This window comes from Pezoporus flaviventris, unplaced genomic scaffold (genome assembly GCF_033815535.1).
Source record: "Pezoporus flaviventris isolate CSIRO_AGI_PZ_B2104156 unplaced genomic scaffold, CSIRO_AGI_Pfla_v1 ptg000016l, whole genome shotgun sequence".
Lineage (NCBI taxonomy): Eukaryota > Metazoa > Chordata > Aves > Psittaciformes > Psittacidae > Pezoporus > Pezoporus flaviventris.
Window position 1 is genome coordinate 11,514,647 of NW_026892564.1, and position 25,939 is coordinate 11,540,585.

Consider the following 25,939-nt stretch of genomic DNA (forward strand, 5'->3'; position numbering starts at 1 on the left):
TATACATAAAAACTGGGCATGCACAGGTAGAAACAGCTGGGAAAACAGTAAGGCTACCTTTACATTAACTGTACCTAACAGCAGTAAAGAACTTTAAAGTTGTAACAACTCCAGCTGAACAAACTGCCGGCTCCACCAGTTCTGGTTGGAATGGAGATGGCAAACTGGCACAAGCAAGATCTCTACTGAATTTTCCTGCTAGCTAAATGCACTCCTCAGCACCCTCAGAGAAGCACAGACATAGGTAATTACTTATGTTCTCCTATGCCGAAATCAGCACGAGCTGAAATGATCAGTTGCTGCCATATGCTGGACAAGTGAAACTGAATACTACCACACTCTACTCCTGCCTACACACAGTCAGATGCTACACTGAGATTTTAAATCCTGGATAGAAGATCCACATGCTCGGGAGGCCAGCACTGCAAAGTGACACTTTCAGGAGGTGGAGTTACGGAATAAAAATATTCCTACAATAAAACCACACGGACACAATTCGGATCTGCCGGTGGGAGAGCAGGGAGGCAGAGAAAGTTGCCAATACCTTCTCCTATGACCTCAAAGCAGGACTGCCACCTGAATCCTTGTCAAGCGTTACTGTTTCATTCAGGAACACTCGGCAAGGATCGGCGGCATGCAAAAATCTTTACATTCCCAAACTACCTTACGGACATGGCTTTATATCCACCCGGGGAGAACACCCGCACACTAACAGCGCGCAGGCCACGAGAAACGCCAGGAACATCTACGAGCACCTCCGTGACACGCGGCCACGTAGACGGGACAAGCCTCGTGCCCCCACCCCGGCCTCAGAGCCTGCTCTGACGAGACTAACCCTCGGCGCCAGGGCTGTCCGACTCCGCCTCAGAGCGGCCTCTTCCTACACCGCAGACGTCTCTCCGCGCAGCCCGGGGGCGAGCTGGGGCAGCAGCAGCTGCGACAGGCCCCAGGCAACGGCCCGAGTCCCACCCGAAGGCCGCGACCCCCTCCAGCAGCCGGCGCAGGGCGGCGCAGCGGGTTCACGGCCTGCCGTCACCGCCAGGCCCGCCAGAGGGCGGGACCGCCCGCGTGCGGAGGAGTGAGCCCGGGCCCCGTAAGAAGACCCCGCGTCCCGCAGGTAGGACAGGCCCTCACCAAGCCACACAGCGGCCCAGCCTCCCCTTCCCGCGGCTCCCGCCAACCAGGACGACCGCAGCGCCGGGCGCGGCGGGGCCATCCTCGCGGGAGCGGGGCCCAGCGCGCTGCCGTTACCTTGCCGCTCGGAGGAGCCGCCATGTTGCCTACGAGTGTTTATGATGACGTTGCGCTCTTCACGTGCTTCCCCCGCCGCTCCACAACAAGCCCCGTCACTCCCGCCGCGGCCGCGCCTCCCCCCGACGCGCGTGCGTACTGAGGCGCCCCCGCCCGGGCGGGGAAAGGTGCCGCGGCCACGCGCGAAGAGGCGGGGCCTCAGCCGAGGGGGCGGGGCTCCGGGTGCGGGGCTCCGGGTACGGGGCGGGAAGGCCACGCCCCCGGTGTGAGGGGACCGTGCTGGGGGGTTGCGGCCCGTTAGCATCCGGACCGCTGCCTGAGCAGAGGGAAAGGGTGGTGGTATTTCTCTTCCTTGCTCTTTTCCTTCACGGAGCTCCCTGTCAGACTGGCCCCCGCTAGGCACGGCCTTGGCCTAGTGTCCGCGGGTTCTTCTCCGCACAGATTTAACAGGAAAGTGTGGGGGGCACGGGGACAGTGAAGGACAAGGCAGCAGCGACAGGCGTACCCAGCCGGGGCTCACGGAACAGCAGCGCTCCTGCCCGTGCCGGCAGGGCTCCTCCGCGGGGAGAGCAGCAGCCGCCCCGCTGGATCCCGCGTGTGGCGGTGAGGGGAAACAAGGCGAGTTTTTTCTCATCTTTAAGGTTTTTCTGCGCTACCGGAGATTGTAATTACAACCTGTTGAATGACTGATGCAAAACACGCGTGGTATTTTCTGTCGTTGTTTTATTGCTCTTCCTGCAGTTGCACGGTTTAAATATGAAGGAAATACCTGCCTGTATGTACCATTAAGCTGCACACAGACCACTTTTTTACCATTAATAAAAACTACACCGCTTTGAAGATGATGGCTTTCGACACATAACACATTCATATTCATCACGGGATAAAGCCAAATCTTAATTATGGTAATCTCATCCATGCTAGCAATTCATTAGCATTCACAGGTGTCCAGATTTATAAAGTCTGGAAGAATTCTCCTGAAGATGTCAAGAGATGTTGGTTGGTCTTTACCTAAAAAAACCTATAATGCACGGTATTATTTTAATTAGCTTTCACTTAATGTCCGCAACATTTGATCCTCCTGAGAGCTATAAATAAAGGTGTTTTAAGACATTTGTCAACATCTTATCATAAAATATTTTTAGCAAATAGTATATCCCCAAATACTGTTCATTTGAAACAGATGAATGAGATGCTCACAGGGAAGTGATTTGCTACCGTGAGGGAGCAAAGGTAATTTGGGTTTGGGTTGTTCGGATTTTTTTGTCGCTGTCATAAAATAGCATTATAATTTGCTTCTGACTTCTCAAATTAAAAACTCCTTTACCTGTATTCACACCCATACTGTATTTTGTACTATGGAAACCCAGGTTTGCAATTCTCAGGGCAAATACTGACTTGCTTCAAAGTTGTGAGAGCCTGTTGTGACTCTCTGGAGGAAACCTGTTTTGTCAAGGTTTCTTTCAAAGCTCCTTTCCCAGAAGAAGCTCAGAACTAAGATTCCCATCAGCTTCATTAGCCTGTATCTGCAACGGACTCCTTGAAGTCTGCTCTCTCCACTAGCATGACTGCCAACTTCTAGTTCTCCAGTCTCTTGGACTTGACCATTAGCATATTGAATCAAAGCCTCCCTCTCTTTGTAACTGTGTCAGTAAGTATATATTTATCTCATGACTCATTGCTTTATTTCTACTACGGCCATTAAGCCTGACCCAAATTAAAATCTTCTTTTATCATCCACAGGTAGCTAACGGAAAAGATGGTTTTATCTTCCTCCAGACTCTCTTGGCACCCATCTCTCTCTCTTTAATATCTTTCTGTCTGCGAGGCATACCGCTTGGTTGATGCTTCAGCCTTAGATATCTTTCTGGATTTTCTCACATAGCTAGCTCCCTTGCAGACTTTTTCTTTTACAACAGCACCAAAGTGTACCTTTTCCTGTCTGTCCACACAGCTGAACATTTTTTAACTGGTAACATTCTGTTCACTGACAGCAGCTGACACCATTTTGATCTGCTTGGACTCCTGCAGAATGCTTTTGCAGAAGTAATTTGTCTAGCCCATTATCACTTTAACCCTCTCATCTAGCTCCTTCTGTACATCTACCAACTCTCACTGTTCTTTAGGGCCCAACATAAAATGCCCTTCCTTGTTTTGAGGATGATTACCTCCCACACTTTTTCACTGCCAAAGTCCAGCTTCCACATCAAGTCAACAACGTTAGACTATGCCTATTATTTGTAAAATTTTCATGCAAGTTGTGTGGAAGGTTTTTTCCTCAAGCTGACCTTCCTGGAGCAAAAATTGACTTAGAAGTGCACCAAGTTTTCTTATTATTCTTTTTGTCCTAGATTAGGGAATAAAACTGATATCAAGTAGGTGGTTGATGACCTAAAACCCCCAGTGATTGTGCTGACTGCTACACTGTCTCATTGTTTCCTTGTCTATTCCATCTGTCTGCATCCATGTATTGTTTCTTAACTAGTCTTTGATTGTTAGTGGAACTGGACAGGGTCCTTCTTTTTCATATGATCATACAATAATTTAGGTTGGAAAAATCTTTTATACATCATCTGGTCTGCCTCACTACTCAAAGCAGGACAAATTTAGCAGTTGGGTCAGGTTGCTCAGGGTCACTTTTGCTTTGTGACAGACCATATGACCTCTTGGCAGATTCAGGAACACAGCTGCAGAGGCACCCTGCAGTCAGCTGAGAAGCATGATTCTCAGATGAAGGACTGAAAGGGATCAAAACCAATGTGTGGGGATTAGACATGCTCTGTGTGACACTTACATGTCCTGCTCTGAACAAGACAAGTGTTTTTTATTTTATCCACTGAGGATGGTGAAAAACTTTGTTTATTCCTTACAGCATTAATGGCTGCTTCTCAACAAATCTGGCTACTTAAGGGAAAGCCAGTTCAGGATACTGCCATTCAAGTTAACTTCCTTAAGTTAGAGACCAAGCTAAAGAATCTATCACAGCAGGATCTTGTTCCTTTATGAGATTTAATAGTACTACGGTAATAGTACTTCTACTAAAGTTTTTTCTTTCAGTGTTCCCATTATTAAAAATATGCTAATTAAATTAACAGTGTCTCTAGGTTCACTGAATGCTAACCTGTGCGTCTCCATACATTTTCCCTTAAGCTTCCAGCATTCCCATATTCATTTGTACAGCCAGTCAAGAAGAACCTAAACAAGAGTGGGAATTGGAAAAAACGGAGGCTCCACAGCAAGGAACAGCTACTGTACACCCATCATGAGGGGAAAAGGGGCTTAACACAGTGGGTTTATGTATCTGTGCACAAAATCAGAGTTGCTTTGCCAAACATGGAACTGTGACTCAGGATAATGACAAAAGAACTCTTCAGAAGAAAGATGGGAAAAAAAGGATCACTTAGCAGGGAACAGGCTAATACAGAGCAACTCAGGAAATTTTTTGAAAGAGTGAGCTGTGAAAACATGCAGGAAATGGTGAATGATTTCTAGACTGATTTCATTAAGCATTTTAATCTAGATAAAGATTATTTAACTTGTTAGGACTGGTTATTGTTGCCAGACGTGTGCTAAGGTTATCAGTGCTTGTACTAGCGAGTTGCAGCTCAAAACCTGAACAGAGACAAAACTAGCTTCTGTTACTCCCTAAGAAAAGCAGCAGTTGGGGCTTTGGAAACTAGACTTGGAGAAAACAAGAAGTATAAGAAACATACAATTAAAAAAAAGAAAATTGTTGACCAGCAAATACTGGAACATTCCTGCAGCTCAATGGAGTCTGAATGCTTGTAGAAGCGTCATGGAGTTCTGGATAACCCATGAGCAAGAAACATGGAAAAACAATGACCTGACTAAAACTATGTTTAAAACATTCCTAATCCTAGAGTTGTGCCTAGCCCTACTCAAACAGTTCAAAAAGAAGAGATTAGAATGAGGAAGAAAAGTTCCTTCAGTCTTCAAACATAGAATTTAAAACATACATGCTGATAGGCCCATCATTTTGTTAACAAAGATTTTTCTTATGCTTAAGTGGGATTTCTTGTATTTCAGTTTGTGTCCATTTAGTCATGCCCTTTCACTGGACACCACTGAAGAGACCAGCTCCACCTTCTTTACCCCCTCTCATAGTGTATTTTTAAATGCCGACAAGATCCTCTGAGCCTTCTCAAGACTGAACAGTCCCAGCTCTGTCAGCCTCTCCTTGTATGTCAGATGGTCCAATCTCCTAATAACCTTTGATAGCCCTTCACAGACCTCACTCCAGGAAGCAAATAGCTTTTTTGTACTGGGGGGCCCAGAATTAGACTCCAGAAGTCTCTCACTAGGGCTGAGGGGAAGGATCACCTCCCTCAGCCTGCTGGCAATGCTCTTCATGATGCAGGCCAGGATAGTGCTGGCAGTCTTTACTGGCTCATCCCCAACTGCTTGTGCACCATGACACTGAGATCGTTCTGTGCAAAGCTGCTTTCCAACCAGTCCATTCCCACTCAGTAGTGCTGTATTATAGCATTTCAGTTTATAGACCTGAATCGTTCACAACACCAAGTTCCATAGGCTGATGTTGTGCTAGGAGGTTCCTCTGCCTTCTCCATAAGCCTGTTAAAAAAAAACAATAGGGGAGGCTATAGCTCTTATACTTAAGTCCAACCCTTCACACACTACACAGATGGGAATCTAAGGAGGATGGTGTCTTCAGCTTGATGGCTCACTCCTGATTGGATTTTAAGTACCCAAGTACTCTAATAAGGAATCTTCTGCCACATAAAGGTAGTCACAGCACCTGAGCTAGCACCAAGTGCGAAGCCAGAAAGTGTTCCAGGCTTTCCCGTCAGTTCTGTTGCCATCACAGCTGCAAGTATAGCTATTACTGCTATGCCATGCCAAGAGCTGTAGCAGCTGCTATTGTTTTTCACACAGCCATTTCAGCAGTTTCAAGATCCATTCCTGTATTCAGTGTCAGCTGCCTACATGCTCAACTACATTAAAAGCTGGCCCACACAAGATAAGTGCGGATTCTGTCAAGTCCTTCCATCACGGGGTTAATTTGTACGAACAAAACCTGCACAGCAGAGTAACAAACAATGCCAAAAATATCTTTCCCTTTGACCTTTTTTCCCACACCCAGGAAATGGATATATTCCAAACCTTTCGTTGACAGATGCAGTCTCCAATTTTTCCAGGCTACTCCAGCTTGTCACAGGTAACAGGCAGCCAGTAAATAGGGTGCTGTCCTGGACTCTGGGTGCAGCAAGACACCCAGGAGGAAATTCCAGACCAGGCTACTCTTGAGTTCCTCATATCTGAGGAGGTACCAGTCCTCAGTGTGTTACATTATAGACAATAATGGAGATACCCAAGGATTTAGATGTCACACTCTCTTTCTCCACATGCAAGAGGAAAAGATAAAGTTGTGTCCTACTCCGCAATTAGGAGAGGAGAGAGATTGGGCTGTGGCTACATCCACTCAAGTCAACCAAGTAAGCCTGGGGGGCCTAACCAGCAGCTAGCCTCACTGCTGTTTAGTCATGAGCATGCTCTTCTATGTAATTTTACCACTTAAGGTTCCTCAGACCTATGTCTTGATACAGCATGGGGAACAACACAGCTAATCCAAGCAGGCAGCATGTAAATATGATTTAAAACATAGTAGAGGACTTAACCACCTGGAAGAAAGCTGTACTGTGCTATTTGCTCTCAAGGCCAGAACTTACAAACCCTGGCCAAATTTATTTGCTAGTAAGAACATAATCTCTGTAACCAGTAAGCATCTTGTCTCTACCACAATGCAGAAACTGAGAAATGAAGATACGACAGCCTTAGCCTGTTTCTCTAAGAAAACATTAAAAAGCCTAACCTGTACAAGTGGAGCTTGCAAGTATCATAATTTTCCATGCTTGGCTGCCTTCTGCCACAGTTAGACAAGGACAAGGAAAAAGAAATTAAGTATGCACAGACTGACAGTAAAAGGAAGGAAATCCCATTCCCCAGCAGCATTTATTTGTATTTAGAGTGTGAAGGCATGGAGATGCAACAAGACATGTAGGCAGTACAGTGAATGATGAACTTTCTTCAAGTATTTGCACTGTGTCACGTTTTGTGTATCCATAACCACAGCTGTGAGTTCCTGTTTGTGAACCTGGTATTTTTTTACTCTATGCATATGAAGTATTAAATAGAATTCCAGAACATTAAACAACCCAAAACATACAAGATTCGCCATAACATTATGGTTGGTACAACTGATTACAAGTTTACAATAGCTCTGTTTTCCAAATGGAACAAGAACCCTTTTAAATATAAAAGAAGCAGAGCAGATATCAACATGAAATGCTCTGCATTTGTCAATGCAAGGGAAATTCATGACCACACCAGCCTCCACAGAGGCTAACTGGAAGATATCCAAGAGTGATGACTGAACAGAAACTGACCTGTTGTGTGCAATTGGCACAGTATTGCCAGAGCTAGGAACAAATAGTAATAACCCCACCTCTTCTACATATGTATTACAACACCCCCAACCGGCAACATTTCCTGGAAAGAGCAGGAAAGTAACAGAACAATTGTTTTAGGATGGAATAGTCAATGCTGTATTTCATCCCAGCTGTTCAAAAAGCAATGCTAAGAATAGGTCTGTGTTTCTAATACAGGACTTCCTTCTCGTCATTTGCCATCCTAATCCACTTCAGAGATGGCTCCATTTCCTATACAAGCTAAGTCCCTGGAAAAGACTCGGTGTCCCATGGTGCCAAGCACTGCATTATTCACATACTGAAGGATGGTCGAGATGCCTTGAAGGCTCAAATCAAAGTAAAATTTAGTGTCATTTTAAGCCTCAAGCCAACTTTTCTAACCAGTATGGGCACATCTTATGGTTGAGGATTGTTTTGAAATTGCTTTACGTCAAAAAACAACGTGCGAGTATATTGGCAACGAGAGGCATATTGGTTACTCTATTGCTTCTTGCTGTTTGAAACAGTCACCATAGGACTCTGACTGCAGGGTGTAACTACAGGCAGCACACTTGCTCTTCACTGTTTAATACAGCCCCTTTAATGTGATACTGGACAGCCTTTGGAAAGACTAAATTGATAAAGGAAATACATTTACCCTAAAAAGCTCTTTAGGAATTTAGTTTCTTGACCAAAAAATTAACAAACAAAAATAATACACTGACACAAAACTAGTAGGATATAGATACTGATAAAAGTGCAAGTGAAAGGGCTAATAACAGCTAAATCAGGAATTATGCAAACTCCTTTTTATCTTGCCCTGCTTTTCCTGTTGCTTCCTATTTTCACTTGCAATGCCCATCCAGTTCAAATCCAGAGCATCAGCTGAAAAGCAATTTTCACTGGGAAAGTGTGCTCAAGCACTCATTGTGGAAATGGGACACCAGTACAATACAAACATAATGGGTGAAAAATTCCCAGTCTTGAGCCTTTGTTTCCATGTTTGACTTGGTTTTGCTGCTCTCTTTGCATAGGGGCAGTGTGTCTGGGGCAATCACTGAACTGGCAAATGTGAGGAAGAAACAGTTGCTGTTGAACTACAATCTGGGCTGTATAATAGCAGTTTTGAGAATCAAAGCTGCATTTTGATGGGTCCCTGCTCACAGTACAGCTTCTGGGATATGCACTAGCATAACATAAGGCTACTTTGCTGAGCCTGGTTTGGCATTTTAAAGCCGTCTTGCATCACATCACACTTAGATGGGTTCAGAAATTTGTTACTGTATTTGTAACAAAAAAAATCCATGGTCTCACTTCTTACCAAATCTTTGTAAGCCAGGCCACTGTCAACAACCACCAGCATTTTTCAGGCACATTACAGACTGTTCATCAACTTTCAAGTTGTGACTTCCTAAACTGAAAGATACCATTTTCAGATATGACAGTAACAAGAATTACCACCTCTCTTTACTTGTATTGATTTTCAGTATGCATTTTGCCTCTTTTCTATTGATCCATTTACATGCATTTTTCACTTTTACTATTAGGCATTGATAGAACAGCAGTCAGGCTAAAGAAGGTCGTTTCTCCAGTTGAATGATCATTTGGAATTATCACAGAATTATCTTCATGTAAATGTACTAGTGCATAAAATAACATGTCATTAAGAACTCTAGAACTGTAAGAACTGTAGCAATGCACTAGAAAAGTTAAGGTTTGTGAAGCCTCTGATACTTTCTTCCCCTCCAAATTTTTTTATCCACAAATGCCAAATTGAATATTCCTACAACATCTGACAATATCAAGGTACCTGATGTTAAAAATCCCATGTCGTTTTCAGTACTGGCTTTTGCCCTGCTAACATTTTCTCTATGTTCAAAGAAAGGATTCTATTTGATTAAGCCTCATAAACTATATGAGCTTATCAGATGAAAAAAAATCCAGGAAAACAATCATTGTAATGCTTGTATGATCAAATAGCACTGACAGCACTTAAATCTTTAGGTATCAAGTGCTTTCCTCTTCTCTTTCCACTAAGGAAAGCCTGATTAGGCAGTTCAAGTTTCCTGTTCTGAAAATGAGAAACTATTTGTTCTCTTACATCAAGTCCCAGATTTTTTGGCCTTTCAGAATGGATTGATAGTTAAACTTAAAGGGTCTGCAATTTAACAGTTTCAACAGCTCAAAAGAGGTCTGTTACATTAATTTGGATCTCTCACAGCATATCAACTACTTGGCAACAGACAAAAAAGTAGTTCTTACACTCTCCAACCCTCTTGACTTCAGTTTCTTCTAAGTCACTTCCAATATCTGTTCTGTTCAATACAGTGGGCAATGACAGCTCCAAAAAATGCAAGCAGGAAGATTAACAGTCATTATTTGACAGAAAAAGCCCAAATTCAGTAGACTGGTACATCACCGAGATGTACAGTTTTGTCCTAAACAGAAGGAAAGCCCTGGTGTTGAGCAGAATCCCTCAAAGAGTAGCATGAGCAACAGTGCCCAGCACAGTTAAAAGCAAACTAGTTTTGGGGCTGTCTTTGTCAAGCTTGTGCAGCAACTAGAGCCAAGGATCTTGGCCTTCATCTGCAGCTCCTTGACGCAACTGTAGTAAAGGTTACGCTCATGTAAGATACATTTCCTGATATGTCAAGGAGGAAAAAAAAAGCTTAACTTTTATGCAAACTAAGATTAAGTCAGTTAATTGTAAATAGCTCATAAATTAGCATATTCTAATAAGTTTTAAGTAGGTTAGTATTGTGTCTGAAAGCCTGTTCTGAGTTAGTTGTATCTTGTTAGTGAAGCAACACCTTCAGTTTTTCCTACTAGCCTGTCTCTCTAGTTCTTTTTCCTTCCACAAGAAAGTCTAGAGAAATAACAGACTGCTGGCTCCACCTTATTCCCATACTCCATCACTCAGATCACTTACTGCTTGTGGGGATTCCTAACCTCCATCTGTCCTCAAGCAGGGCTCCTATTCCTCTTAGCTTCTTTAAACTGTTCTTTCCTGACATCATCCAACATTTTCAGAAAACTCCATCTGAGCTCCAGCCACCTTCCATGACCTCATACCTTTTTCTAAAGATTTCTTCATCTGGCTTGGACTCTAGAAACTAAATTGCTACATTCTTCAAGAGCTGTAGGAGGTGTGGCTGGTTTTATCTATCCCACAACAGAGGTAGTTCCAAAAGACAGATGCAGTTATTCTCTTGCACTCTTATTAGAAGAAAACTAGCTTGTTTCTAGCAATGGAAGTTAGCAACAAATTTTCCTTAAGACATACAAGCCATACGAGCTAGACAGCCATACAATCTAGGCAGTTCCCAGCAAATGAGAGACTGTCAAAACTCAAGCCTCACAGCAGTAATACCAGGTTACTTGAGTAAGAACCTCCTCAAATACAGTAAACCAAGCTATCTGTACCTTCCTATATATTTAATGCAAAGAACACTCTAGATATCTTCAGTAAAGATTATTTTTCCTGTAACTGTCTTTTTTATCTAACAATGACTACCTGAAGTCTTGTGTTACTCAGTTTAATCAATCCATGTTTTGGAGTCTTGGAAACCAAACTCCCCATCTTCATGAAGTCATATTTCTTCTGTGAGCTAATATAATGATACCCTGCGAAGCACAGTTTTTAAGTTCCATAAATAAAGGAAGGTTACTAGGGAGTGTTTTTCATGCTGTAAGTAACTTATGAGAATTTATTTAAAAAATATTTTGCTAATACAAATGAAATCGTACAAAATCGTAAGCTTTCTTATCCCCACTTAAATATTCAGCAGTAATAGTTTTAGTTTTGTAACAGACTTAAGAGTTAGTATCAACATGGCTTTTGTTAGTTTTGTAATAGACAAAAGTCACAAAGAATGTCCCTACCACAGAATACACCGAAGGAAACTCTAGCTGCAGGACAAAATATATTCTACACATTGCTTCTACTCCAAAGCGGTCAAACGTAACATTCTCTCGGGTAAATACCTAATATTGCTTTCCAGACCAGAACTGCATCTGCCCACTTCAATGAAGTAGAAAAATCTCTGCTCTGGAGAGTGCATATATGCTCTGGTGCACGTAAGCCCTTCTGACTCATCCACTTATCAAGTCTAGTTGAGGTTCGGTTGCTTGTTTTGTTGTTTGGGGTTTTTTTCCCTTCCATCACTGGAAAAAAATATTTTAATCAGAAAATCTGGAACTCTTATTATGAGGAGATTCCAGTTGTGCGCATCAAGTCTTGCCAATTTCAGTCCTCCTGTCAGTGTCTGTATTGACTTGAAGGTACCGGTTTTTGATGAAACTGACCTGGTTTTCAGTTTTGGCAAGGCTCACCGATAAGTTAGACACAAGAATGTTAACAGGGTTGCTACATATGCACACATGAATTTTAGATTCACACCAAAGCTCTGTGCAGTCAAACTATCTTCACTAGTGTGAACATATCGCCTTTGTCCATCATGCACACAATCATGCCAAAGAGCACAACAATGGTGGCTTAATAGAAAGTATCTACACCACAGTTTAGGCAGAAAGTGAAAAAATGCACCAGGACATGTCTGTATCAAAGCCATCTATTATTTCAGAGAAAATAATTTAAAAAAAAAATCGGGTTGAAGACAGCACACTTCTCTTACACAAACTGATGAGTTACTACTACCCCTTTTGTGCATCAGAACATACCCACAACATTCAATGCATTCATATGCAATACTAATTCTACCCTTCAGAGAAAGGAAGGCCAAGGAATATTCTACTTTGTCACAGACATCACCTTTACTGTTTTTCCAAGCATGACAACTTAAGTAAAAAAGTCAAGAACACAAAACATTTTGAAGTTCCAGCTACTACTATCTGTGTCCCTTGTGAAAGTACTTTGTACACCTTTTCTGAAAACCCTCCACCCAAAACTTAAGTGGGCTTCAAGACACTTTACAAGAGAAACAGCAAGTCAGAAGTAAGTTCAGTTCCATCTAGTATGCCCAGAGTTACATCTTGCAAGTTTCATATCTTCCATTTAATCACTCCAAATCAGAAGCAGTCCTAGTTAATGCCAATTCTTTAGTTCACTCAAGTCCTGCAATACAGGGTGTGTGGGGGAAATATGCTCATTAATAATTTATAATGCTGTGTTGGAGACAAATGCATTAGTGAAGCTTAAGTGTTTCCCATGCACCTGGTTTACTGGCTACCAGATGATGAGGGCTACAGCTGCTTTGACTTTGGGTGATATTCTGAGAGGCCAAAGTAACTGCAGAGGCAAGATATATGCATGCACCAAGTGTTTTAGCTGGGAGTTAAACACCTCAATGATAAACAGCAGTCTATGGAAGCATTCTCTTCCCACTAAGGTGATACTCTAAATACTGCTGCTTGCCAGAAAAGGCTTAAAAAAAAAAATACTGTAGCTATGAATGTACCAAGAAAAAAAAAAAAAGCTGTTTTTTTCAGGTATGGGGATAGAATGAACAATTCAACAATACACATGAAAAGCTTGCATCTTTCACTGACTTATTCACTTCACAACTACTGACAAGACTGATGTACATATTTCCGCACCTGCAATTGTAAAAGCAGATAAAATATTTAATATGTAATTTACAATGTATTTTACCAGCTTGGCATACAGAATGAACAGAATATATCAAAGTAGTTGACAGTTATAGGCTTGTGGAGGCCCTGCAAAAATATTACTTCAGATATCTGCTAATTTAAAAAAAATCAGTTTGCATTTTAGAAGTGATACAGTTCAATCTACCACAAAATACAAAGAGCTGCAAAACGTATACCATTCCAACAACAATGTATATAAGTTATTAAATAATGATCTGATTTAAAAGAATATAAATGAAGCCTTTAAGTAGGTCTTTTCTACATGCATATTATTCCTCATTAACGAAAAATATGTAAAAAGGCCATTGGTAATTGCTTTGTTAACCACTGTAGAAAATGCCAATTCTCTGGTCACAGATGCCACTAGTTTAGCACTTAAGGTCTCTGCAGTGTTACATGTGATTACTTTTAAATACTGTTAATTCTATTACTCCATTGGTAAAGAACACGTGACTTGGAATATGGCAGTCTTCATATTGAGAGGGCAGTGAAGCACAGTTTTATAATTATCCAGAAGAACAGCACCCTCCAGTGCTCTGTACTTGTGGCTCATCATCAATGATCTGTACACCTCGCCTTGCTATTCCTGACTGGCTGGAGCCATTGCCTCTTGCTCTTTCATCCACTTGAGCAGTTTCTATCATTCCTGTAAAGGAAGAAATGTATTAGATGATATTCCACTGCATTTTGATCCGAGACTTTGAGATCTTAATCCATTTGAGGTGCATGCACAAAGTTAGCAAGATCAGTTCTATTTATTATCTGGAAGTAAGTACTTCTTAAAGTGATACTCTGGTACCACATGGCATAGCTGAAAGAACATACTTAAATCTTTTTCCTAAAGCACCAAACATCAGCAGCTCATGTTGACTAGGGACACTTTAGATGCTCAGATGCTCTAGAACAAACAACTTCAAAAGCCAGATTTACCCACCCATATCAAAAACTTCCTGTTAAGAAAGAAAACAAGAAACCCAACCCACATAGCACCCCACCCCACAAGACAAACCCTCAACCTACACCTCAGACATTCAGGTGAAGTTTTGCTTAAACTCGTGTATCATAAGACAACAATCAATATGACAACTTCCTTGTATTACAAGGTTACCCTACACTGTGATTTTTAACATTTGCTTAGACTGCTGTGTAAAATTTGGATCACCACAACTTCCAAGTTTATGATTTGTAATTGACATCACCTGAGAAAATCCTTGAAAGAGACTGAAGCAGAGGGTTTGAAGGAGGCAATAGTGAGACCCATCACATGAGGTTTGATTTGAGGTTACTATTTATACAAGTGAAACAGCAGTTAGTGCTCCAACAAATGATAAGACATTTTTGGAGTAGAGCATGAAGTTGCAATATTGTAAGCACCCCATACATCAAGCTCCCAGAGCAGTTACAGTACACAAGTGGCTTGAAGTAGACTCAGATGAAGTAAGTTCTTAGGAATAGTTTACATTACATTATGGTTTTAAGCATTACAAAGCCTTAGCATTTTGTGAATGAGCTCTTTACCAGCAAACTAGATAATACCTACTTTTACAAAGGTCAAGGAACAGTTCTTCAATTCCTTTGTTCTGTTTAGCTGAAGTATGATAATGTTTTGCTCCAACAGATTCAGCATACCTGTAGGAACAGATACAGAACTCGATCGTACTAAAAGGACTAAAACTTTCTAAGCTATTTTGCATGAAGCAAGGAGATGATCACAATAGGTTTTATTCCAAGTTCAGAGTTAATCTACATGTGCTGCACAAAGGGAATTCTGTGGTTAAAACTGCTGTGACTGATGAAAAACACCAGATTAAATAAAGAAAAAATTCATGTTTAGAAATGAAACTAAACTAAAAAAACTAAAAGCATTGACTTTAACCATGTACAACTCTCAAACGATGCTTTTGTCAAAAAGGACATTCCAGGACTCTGATACAAACAGAACATTTAACACAGCAGCCAGCTAAGCACTGCTGGTTTATATTGCCAGTTATTGACACCATCACAAGTGTATTACTCCAGCATAATTCTGCAATGACTGTGAGTAATTGGCATGACTTACGTTTCTGCTTCTTGCACTGAAACGTGTCTCTCTTTTTCCAAGTCTATTTTGTTACCTGTTGGAAACAATTCAATCTTCAAATCTTTGTACTCCAAAATTACCCAAAAGGAAGTAATCAGGTAATCACTGTACCCCATCATTTTCTTACAAGCTATCCCAGTAAAGATCTTACACAGGTCTCAATTTGGAACACAATGATATGATTTAAAAATCTGCTTTCACTAAAGCATTTACAGGCAATGAAAAGGAAGTTCTACTTCTGTAGAGATCAAGATAGCTAAGTAACTCCATATAAACCACCAACTCAGCCTTCTGCTTTTCTTTCATAATTTATTAGCAGCTTATCCCTGCTACAGAGCTAGTTTTTGTAGGATATCCTTACATCTATCTTCCTGAAAGTATTTTAATTACTAAATATGATTTTAAATCTAAATCCAGTATTTCTGTTGTGTTCTGTTTGAGCTGAAATACCCAAGTTTTAAGACTTGCTCCACTCCCCAAGCACTTGATTATGAAAGACAAGCATCCAGCCTATGCCACTGAAAACAGTAGAAAACATGACATTTGGGTACCTACAAAAACGATCATACACATTTGAGGTTTATGTTTCTCTCTGTTGGACTACAGTCTTCAGGTGTCTGTACCATGCACTTCTGACATGACTATCATTAAATAGCTAATTTTTTTTAAATTAACTCTTCAATTCCTCAAGGTGATCTACAGAAACTTCTAGCTCCAACTGAACATTAAGTATCAAATTAACATAAACTTCACCACTTCACATGTACAAGCTGTCAAAGCAATGTTTGCAAAATGCTATTAATTAAAAGAAACATTTTTGATTCAGTCATTAGACTCATGTTAAAAAAAAAGACTTACCTACTATACATAAACAGATTTCATTTCCCAACATTTTTCTTAATTCCTTAACCCAATTTTTTACCTGCAAAAAGAACAAAAGTTCATTCTCACTTGATATACTTACTACTAGCTTAGCTATTGTGGAACTGACTGATTTCCTTCATTAATCATTTACTCTAATCTGGAAACAAATGTGTTTAGAGCAACACAGATGGACAAAATATTCTTTATATAGCTATGCATGGCTCTTGTTCAGCAGCTGAAATTAAGAGCAAATGACATAAATAAAACAGTTCAATTACTCCAGAAATATAACTCACCACACTTGTGTTAGACCCACTCCAAAGAACAAGTTCACTGCAATGGTCACTTTAGGTCAGGCATGAGATGTTTTATCAACAGGCACTTACTGACAGATCACAAATGGTACTTTAAAGGCAGAGGTACCCGAACTGAGTAGCTCAGGCTACATTATAACAGATGTTTGTTTCCCAAGAGAACAGATGGGACAAGAGTGTCAGGTGATGCTAAGTTAGCTGTTATCAATTCTGTTATCATGCTTTGAGGTTGTCTGATCAGTGCACTGACTTAGGGACTGTTATTTTTAGGGAATTAAATCATGACGAGGTGATCAAGAACCTAAAAATAGTTAGGATATACACAATACAGAGGTATGCAATAACTTCTGCCAATTAACCTTCCCTCTTTTTTTTCCAAGAGCCACAGAATTTTATTAAGTAGGGCTCCACGTGAAAAGGAGTACATTAAAGTAGTACTCAAGTCATTCCAATTCTGCAGATGGAAGGCAAGAGTTTAACTTTTAGCACAAACACTTTACTTGCCCTGCATCACACTATTTGAGTTACTTAAACTGTTGCACAACTATAGCCTTACACTACTTCTATCACTGCTAACCCAAGCCTTGCCCATACAACCACAGTTTCTTACTCCTCTATACTAAAGCCCTACTAGTTTTGACACAAGTTAATCGGAGACAAACTCACTTAGGAAACAGGGTCACCAGTTTTCAGCTGGAACATCTTATAGTGACAGCACAGATTTGACACAAGGGTGGTAAAAACCTCACCTGCTCAGAATGATCAACTAATATTGCTATAATTAGCCATAAAATTTAAGGGTTTGATGAGGATTTGAAGTCCAAATACCTATTACCACTGAAAAAGTAATGTTTCCACGATCATGTATTACAGAGTTCAGATCTGAAAAAGGTTATGTCACTCAATATCCTTCAGTAATTTGGTTTATACATTAGAGATCAGTACTGTGTACTACCACAACAGTTCTGGTGTATGTTTGTAGCCTGTCACATTAGATGGGAGGTAATTCACAACTAATTCTCTAATGGCCTTTGAATAACCTTGATAGAACTTCACTAGACTGATAAAGTCAGCCTTCAAAAGGCGGCTAGTAAGACATACACTTCTACTAAATTCACAAATGTAGTATGTATTGCTCTTGCTGATAACAGAAGATTCCCATTTACACACACATACCACAGATTATCTTGCCGTTTACAACTCCCACAGAGGTAAGAACTGTCCAGTACCTTTTGAAAAGAGTCTTCATCTGTTATATCATATACTAGAATGGCACCATTAGAATCCCTGTAGTAGATCGGCCCCAATGCATGAAATCTTTCTTGACCAGCTGTATCCTGCATTTAATACACACTTGTTAGCATTTAAGACAAAGCAAACAATACTTCAAGAAACTCCAAAGACTTTGAAATTTTACTTTTATTAAGAAGTGCCTAACATTTGAGTTCTAATATGTCCAAGTAATTTTTCAGCAAAATAGAATATTTAGCTAGGGGAGGGAAAATAGGAAAGTGAACATACCCATATTGCAAGGTTTACTCTTTTCCCACCAATATTCAGCTTCTTTGTAAGAAAAGATGCCTGGAAAGTAAAACAGATGAGTTAAGTTTTACACACAAATGTCTCATTTGACTTCAGATTAATTTACTAATAAAAACATCTGAATCAATAAGAGACAGATTTCTAGATCAAAATACTGTTTAAGCCAGAAGGCTGAGTCAATACTAAGCCAGTTAGTCATTTTACTACAGTTTGACAGGAGTCTATTCTAAATAAATTTGGCTTAAGCCAATCATTTACTACACCTTTTTGCTGTTGTTTTGAATGATTTGGGGAGGATAAGAGTCGTGTGTAAAGACTCTGAATTCACAACACTGATAAGTCCAAGCTGACCTCAAAGCATTTCACAAGAGTGCACAAACTTTGGGTGGGAACCAGCCTAACTGGATTTTTGATTTGGAGGAATGAGACCAAGTAATTCACTATCATTGAGCTACTAAATCAAAATAAAACAGTTTTTCACTAAAAGTCTCAGAATACTGGCATTCTGCACATTTCCTTGTCTGTATCTTTTCCTTTTGCTGAAGTGAGCCCACAGCTCTCCCCATCTGTTTTGCGGGGCTTTTTTGGGAGCAATGGTGGGGTATGGGTCATGTTTCCCCCCCTCCCCCAACTGTTCATGAAGGCTCAGCAATATGCTTTTCAGCTAACACAAAAGCAAGCTGCAGGATAAGAAAAGCCCTAGAATAAGCATTCAAACTTCTCTAAGAGTTCTACTACACTACCTTCTGAAAATGTTTTACAGGACCAGAGTATATCACAAGGTTTATCCAAGTTCAGCAGCCCAAGAGTATATCTGTTCTCCAAGCCTGCATAACCTACATTTTTAAACACCACCTCCGATACCAAATGTATAATTCAGTGGCTAAAAAGGGGCATAATTTAATACAAGTTTAATAGTCTAGAACAAGGTCTGAAGGAGTCAATGCATCTGGAACCTGCTCTCATTGTTCCGCAAGCTATCAGTGGCAGGTTATCATCATACAATTCAGTTGCCAAGGTTTTCTGACTTTTGCCTTAAATTATACTCAGTTTTCCTTTCAGCTTCACCTCAACTTGCATTTGGCTACAAACAAGAGCTCAGGGTATTTTACAGTACATTCATCCCAGATGATTTTAGGCTGGACTCTTAACAGTTCAACATGAGCTCTCTCTATCAGCACTCACCAGACACTGATCTAACTCATGTGCATGTAACAAGTGTCATAGGCCACATCAGCTGCTTGATCCAGCTTACTGCTTAACTACACAAGCAACCAGTACACACATGTACTGATAGTTCAATTTACACCAGCCTAAACTGCTATCAAAGCACCTCTCTGGAGCAAAGCCTGTATTACAGTTAAAGTCATCCAACACTCAGCTGCTAGAGTAGGTTCTGGTCTTCAGCTACTTCCCCAACATCAAGTCTGGTATCTGTATGACCTCAGGTGAGGCGATTCACAAAACTTCTCTTTTCAAAGTAAATAGTATGTTCCTCTAAAGCTTTCCATGAAGTCTGATAAACACAACAAAGAGAAGGCAGACTAGAGAAACAAAAACTTTCCAAAAGGAGACAGCAAAGAACTAATTATAGCCATTGTATTAGACACAACTAAAGCATTAATGCTACTCCTGCAGTCTACAGTGAGGAGGCGTAAGTCAGCTTCAGAAAAAGCTCTAGACAGCACGTTAAAAGTATTTAACACTCCAGCCAACTCGTAACAAATATCTTAACAGCAAAGTTAACAAACATCTTACACATCAGGAAAGCTTTAGTTCTTTAATCAGCAACTCTGAGAAGTTTATGGCTTTCAGCTAGCTGTCCTTAAGGTTTATCTTATCAGTGCCTTGTCCTCATATCATAATTTGTTCTACTACACCACAGTTTAAAAGCCAAAAGCTTAGACGTGACTTCAGAAGTTTTGATCCATCAACTCTTGGGCCACATTAAGAGAAGATATGGTTAGACACAATGAATCCAGCTTACCTAACACTGCTGTACTGCACTACTTGATACTCTATTATGAATCTTAAACAAAAAACTCTTTTGAGCATTGTTTGCTTTTGTCACAACACTGACAATCAGACCTGTTCAGTTGATATGAATTTCACATAAGTGACCAAGAATCACATTTCTGAACCAAAAGCCCGAAAAATCCTTCACAGGAACAGAGTTTATATTTAAAAAAAAAAACAAACAAAAAACAAACAAACAAAAAAACCACCACACAGAACTCCATATCCATAAAGTTACATCATCATGGCTATAGACATTAGCCCAATTAATATCACAAATATCTATGGGGATAAGCCTACTTTAATATTTGCTCTGTCAGATAAAGGTAAGTATCACCAGTCCTTTGGGTCATCACAGCTTTTGATAGCAATACTGTCTTTTTAGCACTAAGTATTTCCTTTGCTATATACCCAAGTATTAGAAGACCCATACATTCAAGTAAGGCTTTTTAGTATCTTCTGAACAAAGCAAAAAACAAAAACAAAGACTAGGGCAAGAGTATTTAGCACTGGGCTATTGTACTTGCTGTCTGTGTTAAAACTTGATGAATTTGTACCAATCAAGTTTTAGTCTAAAGTCTTAGGCCCTTAACCAAATTAAAGAGTGACAATCCTGTATCAGTTAACCAGATTACAAGCAAGTTTGTCTAAAAAGTTTGTCAGACAACAGGACTAGAACCCAGTTTGAAGTAATCATGGTTAGTAATGAACAGAAGGCTTTGTGAACATGTTGTGAGAAACAGTCAATACTACATTACAGATTAAATGTTTCATTCTTCTTTACTGTGTTCATATACTTGAACACTGTTAGCAGATTCTGTTACTGAATTAATAGGTATGGGCAAGTTTGTTGTATTTACTATCAGTAAAGTTGGGTTTACAGCCACAGTGACAAACCACCTAATATTTACCTAATACAGCCCCCCCCCCCCCCTTTTGTCTCATAGAAGAGCAAGGCTACTACTACTTCACTGACTATGCCCTTAGAAAGGAAAAAATAATCAGGTGGACTTACAAATCTGGCTGAAAAGTCAGTTCACCTGACTATTCAATCCAAATAAATGAATCAGGCAAACTGATTGAAACCACTGGGGGGGGAACCCAAAACAGAAGGAAAAGCCTAACTACTGTTTAGGGATAGGTCAGGAGCTCCTTTGGAAAAAAAAAAAAAGTCAGCTGCCAAGAGGTCGAAGCCTTTGAAATTCAGACAGTCTAGACAGCATTAGGTAATTATATATAGGGTTAAAAACATTTTTTCTAATCTCCCAAGAATTTACTAAATTGAGTGCCTACAGATTGAAGTCCAAGTTGTGTCTTGACTTACAATCAGTAAGTCATAAATAAAATTCCATATTATTTTCATTACAATGACAATTCATTTTTGCTAGGCCTTTCAAAACCCCACAAATATGTGAGACCACAGTTAATTCAAAGGTAAACTCAAACAGCTCTTTGAAGCAAGGTACTAATTCTGGTATTTGGCTCTAGTGTCTTATGACTGGCCTGAAGACTACTTTTGCACTTAAAAGGATAACGCAATTTTAAGAGCTAAAACTTCATTGTCTTCATGTGCCTATAGAAAGATTTGGGTTTTTTTCTTCTAAGAGCTCAGTTTCAAATGTTTATCAGGCCCTGTTAGGAGTTGATAAAGGGACCCGAGTAGAACATAAGGAAGACCCAGCTGGTAAAAATTCTCTTGAAAGTCACTTTAGTGTATGTCACCTGCCCCTTGACTGCCTCATCTTCAGCAGAGGCAACCAAGGCATACAAACACTGCATACAGCACTGAACCTCCTGGCACTGTCATCCCCTTGCTCCCAGCCCCAGCTCTCTTAGACAGCCAATATAGCTTTTCCAGGTTATGCAAGTCCATCGCAGCAATCAGGATCCATATACCATCAGCGGGTCTCTCGGGTTGGATATTTAACAGCACACCACACATTTTAAAGATTAGCACACAGAAGCTCTATTTATCTTGAATAATTAACAAAGTGTCTACCCAAATTAAAAAAATGCCAGGAGGTTTATTGGAGCAATTCCAGCATAGTTCACTTGATACTAATTTATAGCTCAGAATTATTTTATCAAGACGAGCACTGATCTTAATATTTCTGTGAATGGGAACCAATTTTAACTGTCCCATCAGATCTGAAAACACATTTTGGATTGCATTAATTACCTGCACCAACCCCTACCTTTTCTGCATCAGTTTGTTCACATTATTCTAGATAAATGTCAGCTTCTGTGAGTCAGTAGCTACTTTAAATTTAATTTCAATATGCAGGTTATCGATATCTTGATACGACATGATGCTAACATACACATGACTTGATTCTAACATACCTACAGCAACACATCCCAACAGCCTCCTAACCTCAAAGGAAGTTCCAGTTCACCATTTCCCTCTAGCTAGCATTTAGGGAAAGAGGACACAAAGAAAAGAGAAACAGCTCCCTTTCACTAAAAGCCATCTGTAACCAGCACAGAAAGAAACTCTATTTGGCGAGTTTCACAGGTACACAGGTTAACTTCAAAACAGAATAATACTTAAGCGTCAGAACTCTGATATGAAAGTACAGATATACATTAAAGATTCACACTGACCAATTTAAAGACTTCTTGTGCTCACCCCCATCACTGGGCTCATACTGCAGGAAGCACCAGCCAACATCACTAAGTAAGTTTCCAGAAAGCTACACTGTCACCACCCTTTTTGTTGTGGTCATATTGGAACTAAGCACTATGCAATAGTTTCTCTTATTCTAAAAGAGAGAACACTGTATGTGGAGAGCCTCTTGTCTCAACATTTAGTGATCCTTTCATGTGATTCATCACTGTGTCTCCTTTGCTGAATCAGGAGCTAAGTATTTACCTGATTTTGGCTTTACTGGAGCAAAATAATTTGGTACAGAACTCTGAACTGATGCTGTGAAACAAAGCCACCTTATCAGAGTAAGACTTCTATCTTAAGAAAAAGTATGTTTTGCAAAAATATCACTTCATTGTTTAAAAAATAAGGAGAAACTAGGATATCTGAAAAAAGACTTAATTTGCTAGTGAAAGAACTTAGTCCAACGTTTTTCTGGAACTGTAAAATGTAGAAAACCAAGAATAATTAAGGTATTTCACAACTCTGTTATGTAAGGCAAGATTCAACAGCAACTGATACGGCATTTTACAATCAATAAGAAGTATATGTGTCTAAGGAGGCCAAGAACAAAAAAAAGCAAATGAGCTAAGAAACACAGTGCAGTCAGTTAAAAGATACAGGTATCAACGAGAAACCTAATCACAGTGAAGAACCAAAATTTCTGTATCAGGTGTGGGCACGTGCTTCCACTTCTCCACAAGCACAAGCACACACACCCCTCTCCAGAGAGTCAAAACCAAAAGCTTTACAGTCACAGTATCTAGAGATGTTTTCCTGCCAGCACTTTGGAGATTCTTAAAGGTCTGTTTTCCAACATTTGTGACCCAAGTCTGTATTCCAATTTTAGATTTTCCACTACAGATTTAAAGAACATGGTTAACAAAAACAAACAACCCACCCTCCTAAAAAGGCACACAAAAACACCCACAAACTACTGACTTGCATTAACATGACAAACTACTCAGTTCCTCTCTTTTCATATGGAAAAAGAGAATTCAGCTATACCCAATCATTTTTATGGCCTTTAAGCAACTGTTTGCTCAATGCTACACTTCAGCTGTAGTTGTAATTCTTATGGGCTACCAGTCATTTCTATAGCATAACAAATATCAGTTACCTCTATGGCAATCAGAGCTACAATCAGCTTTCCCTAATGCCACACCACGCCTAATAAACCTATGAACAGATTCATCCAACAACGAAGTATGAACATAGGATAACAAAGCTTCAAAACATGTTAATTTTTTAGCTCTTTATAGCAAAAATAGGTATGTGTTTATGAAATATTTGCTGTATTGTTTCTAGCACATCTCTAATGTTCCTTTGCTTTTTAAGGGTAAGTTTCACTATTAAATACCCACGAGTTTCCCCAAGTATATAGGAATAGCACACAACTACCCCAAGGCTCTCTTTCAGCATTACCTACTATTTATTTTCTTCTTCACAGATCCCTGAAAGTGTTCAAAAGCCACTAGTGGCCCACACGGTGGCAGGGCTTGTTTCTTTATTTAGAAAACAAAATATCAAGAGCAATAAACATTATAGTGCTAAAACCACACTTTCATACACACACAACTGCTAAGAAAGATTCTGTGCAACTGTCACTACAAATGAAGAAGTAAAGCAGAGACATCCTGAAAGACTTAAACTTCACACTGTGGGTCGTATGTTAAAACATGTTTTCTGAGACCACGTACAATATAAGCATTTTATTCTCTACCATGGCATACTAGCCATTCAGCACTAGCAGGTAATGAAAAAAACATTACTTTCAAGCAGACACCCTGCCACATTTTTAGTTCTTTATAAATTAGCAGAGCCAGAAACAGGCCAAATTCGTGCAGCTAATGTGACAAGCAAGCCTTAAGAATCTTTCCTGTTATTAGATCATAAGCCCTAATCTCATAACCCATTTTGTAAAAGCTGGTCTCTTTAAACAGCAGTATTTAGGTAGCCCAAGTAGTCAGATCCGAGAACATGAAAAAGACTGTAATTAACAGAAATGCAGCACATATGAAGCACTTAGTCATCAGTCCTATACCAATGACTACAATAACACTACTTTCAAATCATACTTCCCAAGATTCAACTGAAGACATTCAAGTACATAACTGGAAAAAAAAAAAAACCGAGCAGTTAGTATTCAGAACAGAAACACGGCCTTTAAGTATCGAAAGCTTAAGTCTGAGGAGTAAACAGCACCAGGAAATCAGCTTCCAGCAAACTCGGCAGCGGACAGCCACCATTTAAAGCACAGCAGTGATCACTCCGTCCACCGTTAAGCGGTAAACAAGACGGCAAACACCGAAACACTAGTGCGGGTTTAAGGACCAACCCTTCCCGGGCACTAGGGCGGAAGGGGCAGGCCGGTGAGCGGCGAACACAGAGACGTAGGGGCAGCTGGCACCGGCGAGCAGCCCTAGAAGGCGCGCAGGACAAGAGGAGAAAAGCAATGAGTTCCTCCCGCCCCCCCTGCCTCGCCTCAGCCCGGTGGCTGCGAGCCAGGGCCCCCCGCCCGCCCGCCCCCAGCTCGGCCCGCACCTGCAGGGTGGTGATGTGCTTGTCGTTGAACTTGTTCTCGCAGTAGCGCAGCACCAGAGAGGTTTTCCCCACGCAGCCCTCCCCGAGCAGCACCACCTTGAAAGAGAAGCTGCGGCCCCCGGCCGCAGCACCGGCCCCCGCCGCCATCCGCGCCCCGCAGCCGAGTCTAGCCGGGCCGCCGCCGCCTCACATCAACGGTCTACACCGCCGCCCACCGGGACGGGGAACCCGCGACGGAACAGGAGGAGGGCCCGAGGGACGGGAGCGAGACAGGGAGCGATGGAAAGGAACCGCCGAACCCCAGGGAAGGCGGTAGGGGAGAAAAGACACCCAGAGCCACAACGATACCCCCAACCGACAGCCCCGCTCCCCCTAATGGCGTCTTCTTCCTCCTACGTCAGGCGCCGCCCGGTCACGCGCACCACCCCGTCCGCCAATGGACGGCGTGGACGCGACGGCGGCGAAAGGCCCCGCCCAAGGGCCTCTGAGGAGATGGGCGAGGAGCGGGGAGGGGCTGTGCGGGGCCTCCAGCAGAGCGAGGCGGAGGCGGAGCCGGAGCCGGAGCCGGGCGGCAGCTCGTCCTCCTGCTCCGGCGGCCCCGGTGGCCTGCCTGGGATCGGTTGGG

The 25,939-nt window shown here is 41.1% G+C and overlaps 2 protein-coding genes across 4 annotated transcripts in view; both read right to left on the reverse strand.

Annotated features, from left to right (window-relative positions):
- TBC1D15 (TBC1 domain family member 15) overlaps positions 1-1,395 on the reverse strand; it is a 33,109-nt gene extending 31,714 nt beyond the window's left edge. Inside the window, exon 1 of one of the 3 annotated variants that reach the window (XM_061454795.1) lies at positions 1,252-1,395. In XM_061454795.1, coding sequence (XP_061310779.1) covers positions 1,252-1,275 — 24 coding nt within the window. In that variant the 5' untranslated portion in view covers positions 1,276-1,395. Of the gene's footprint in view, positions 1-755; positions 781-1,251 lie in introns of those variants that run through there. The other 2 variants (XM_061454794.1, XM_061454796.1) reach the window with 2 other exon arrangements.
- A 10,857-nt stretch (positions 1,396-12,252) lies between these two features.
- On the reverse strand, positions 12,253-25,638 carry RAB21 (RAB21, member RAS oncogene family). Its single transcript, XM_061454797.1, has 7 exons — positions 25,315-25,638; positions 18,087-18,146; positions 17,795-17,902; positions 16,246-16,309; positions 15,367-15,421; positions 14,848-14,936; positions 12,253-13,953 (listed from the first exon to the last, which is right to left on the reverse strand). The coding sequence occupies exons 1-7, from the start codon at positions 25,459-25,461 to the stop codon at positions 13,814-13,816; spliced, it is 663 nt and encodes a 220-aa protein (XP_061310781.1). The 5' UTR covers positions 25,462-25,638; the 3' UTR covers positions 12,253-13,813.
- Positions 25,639-25,939: the final 301 nt, after the last annotated feature.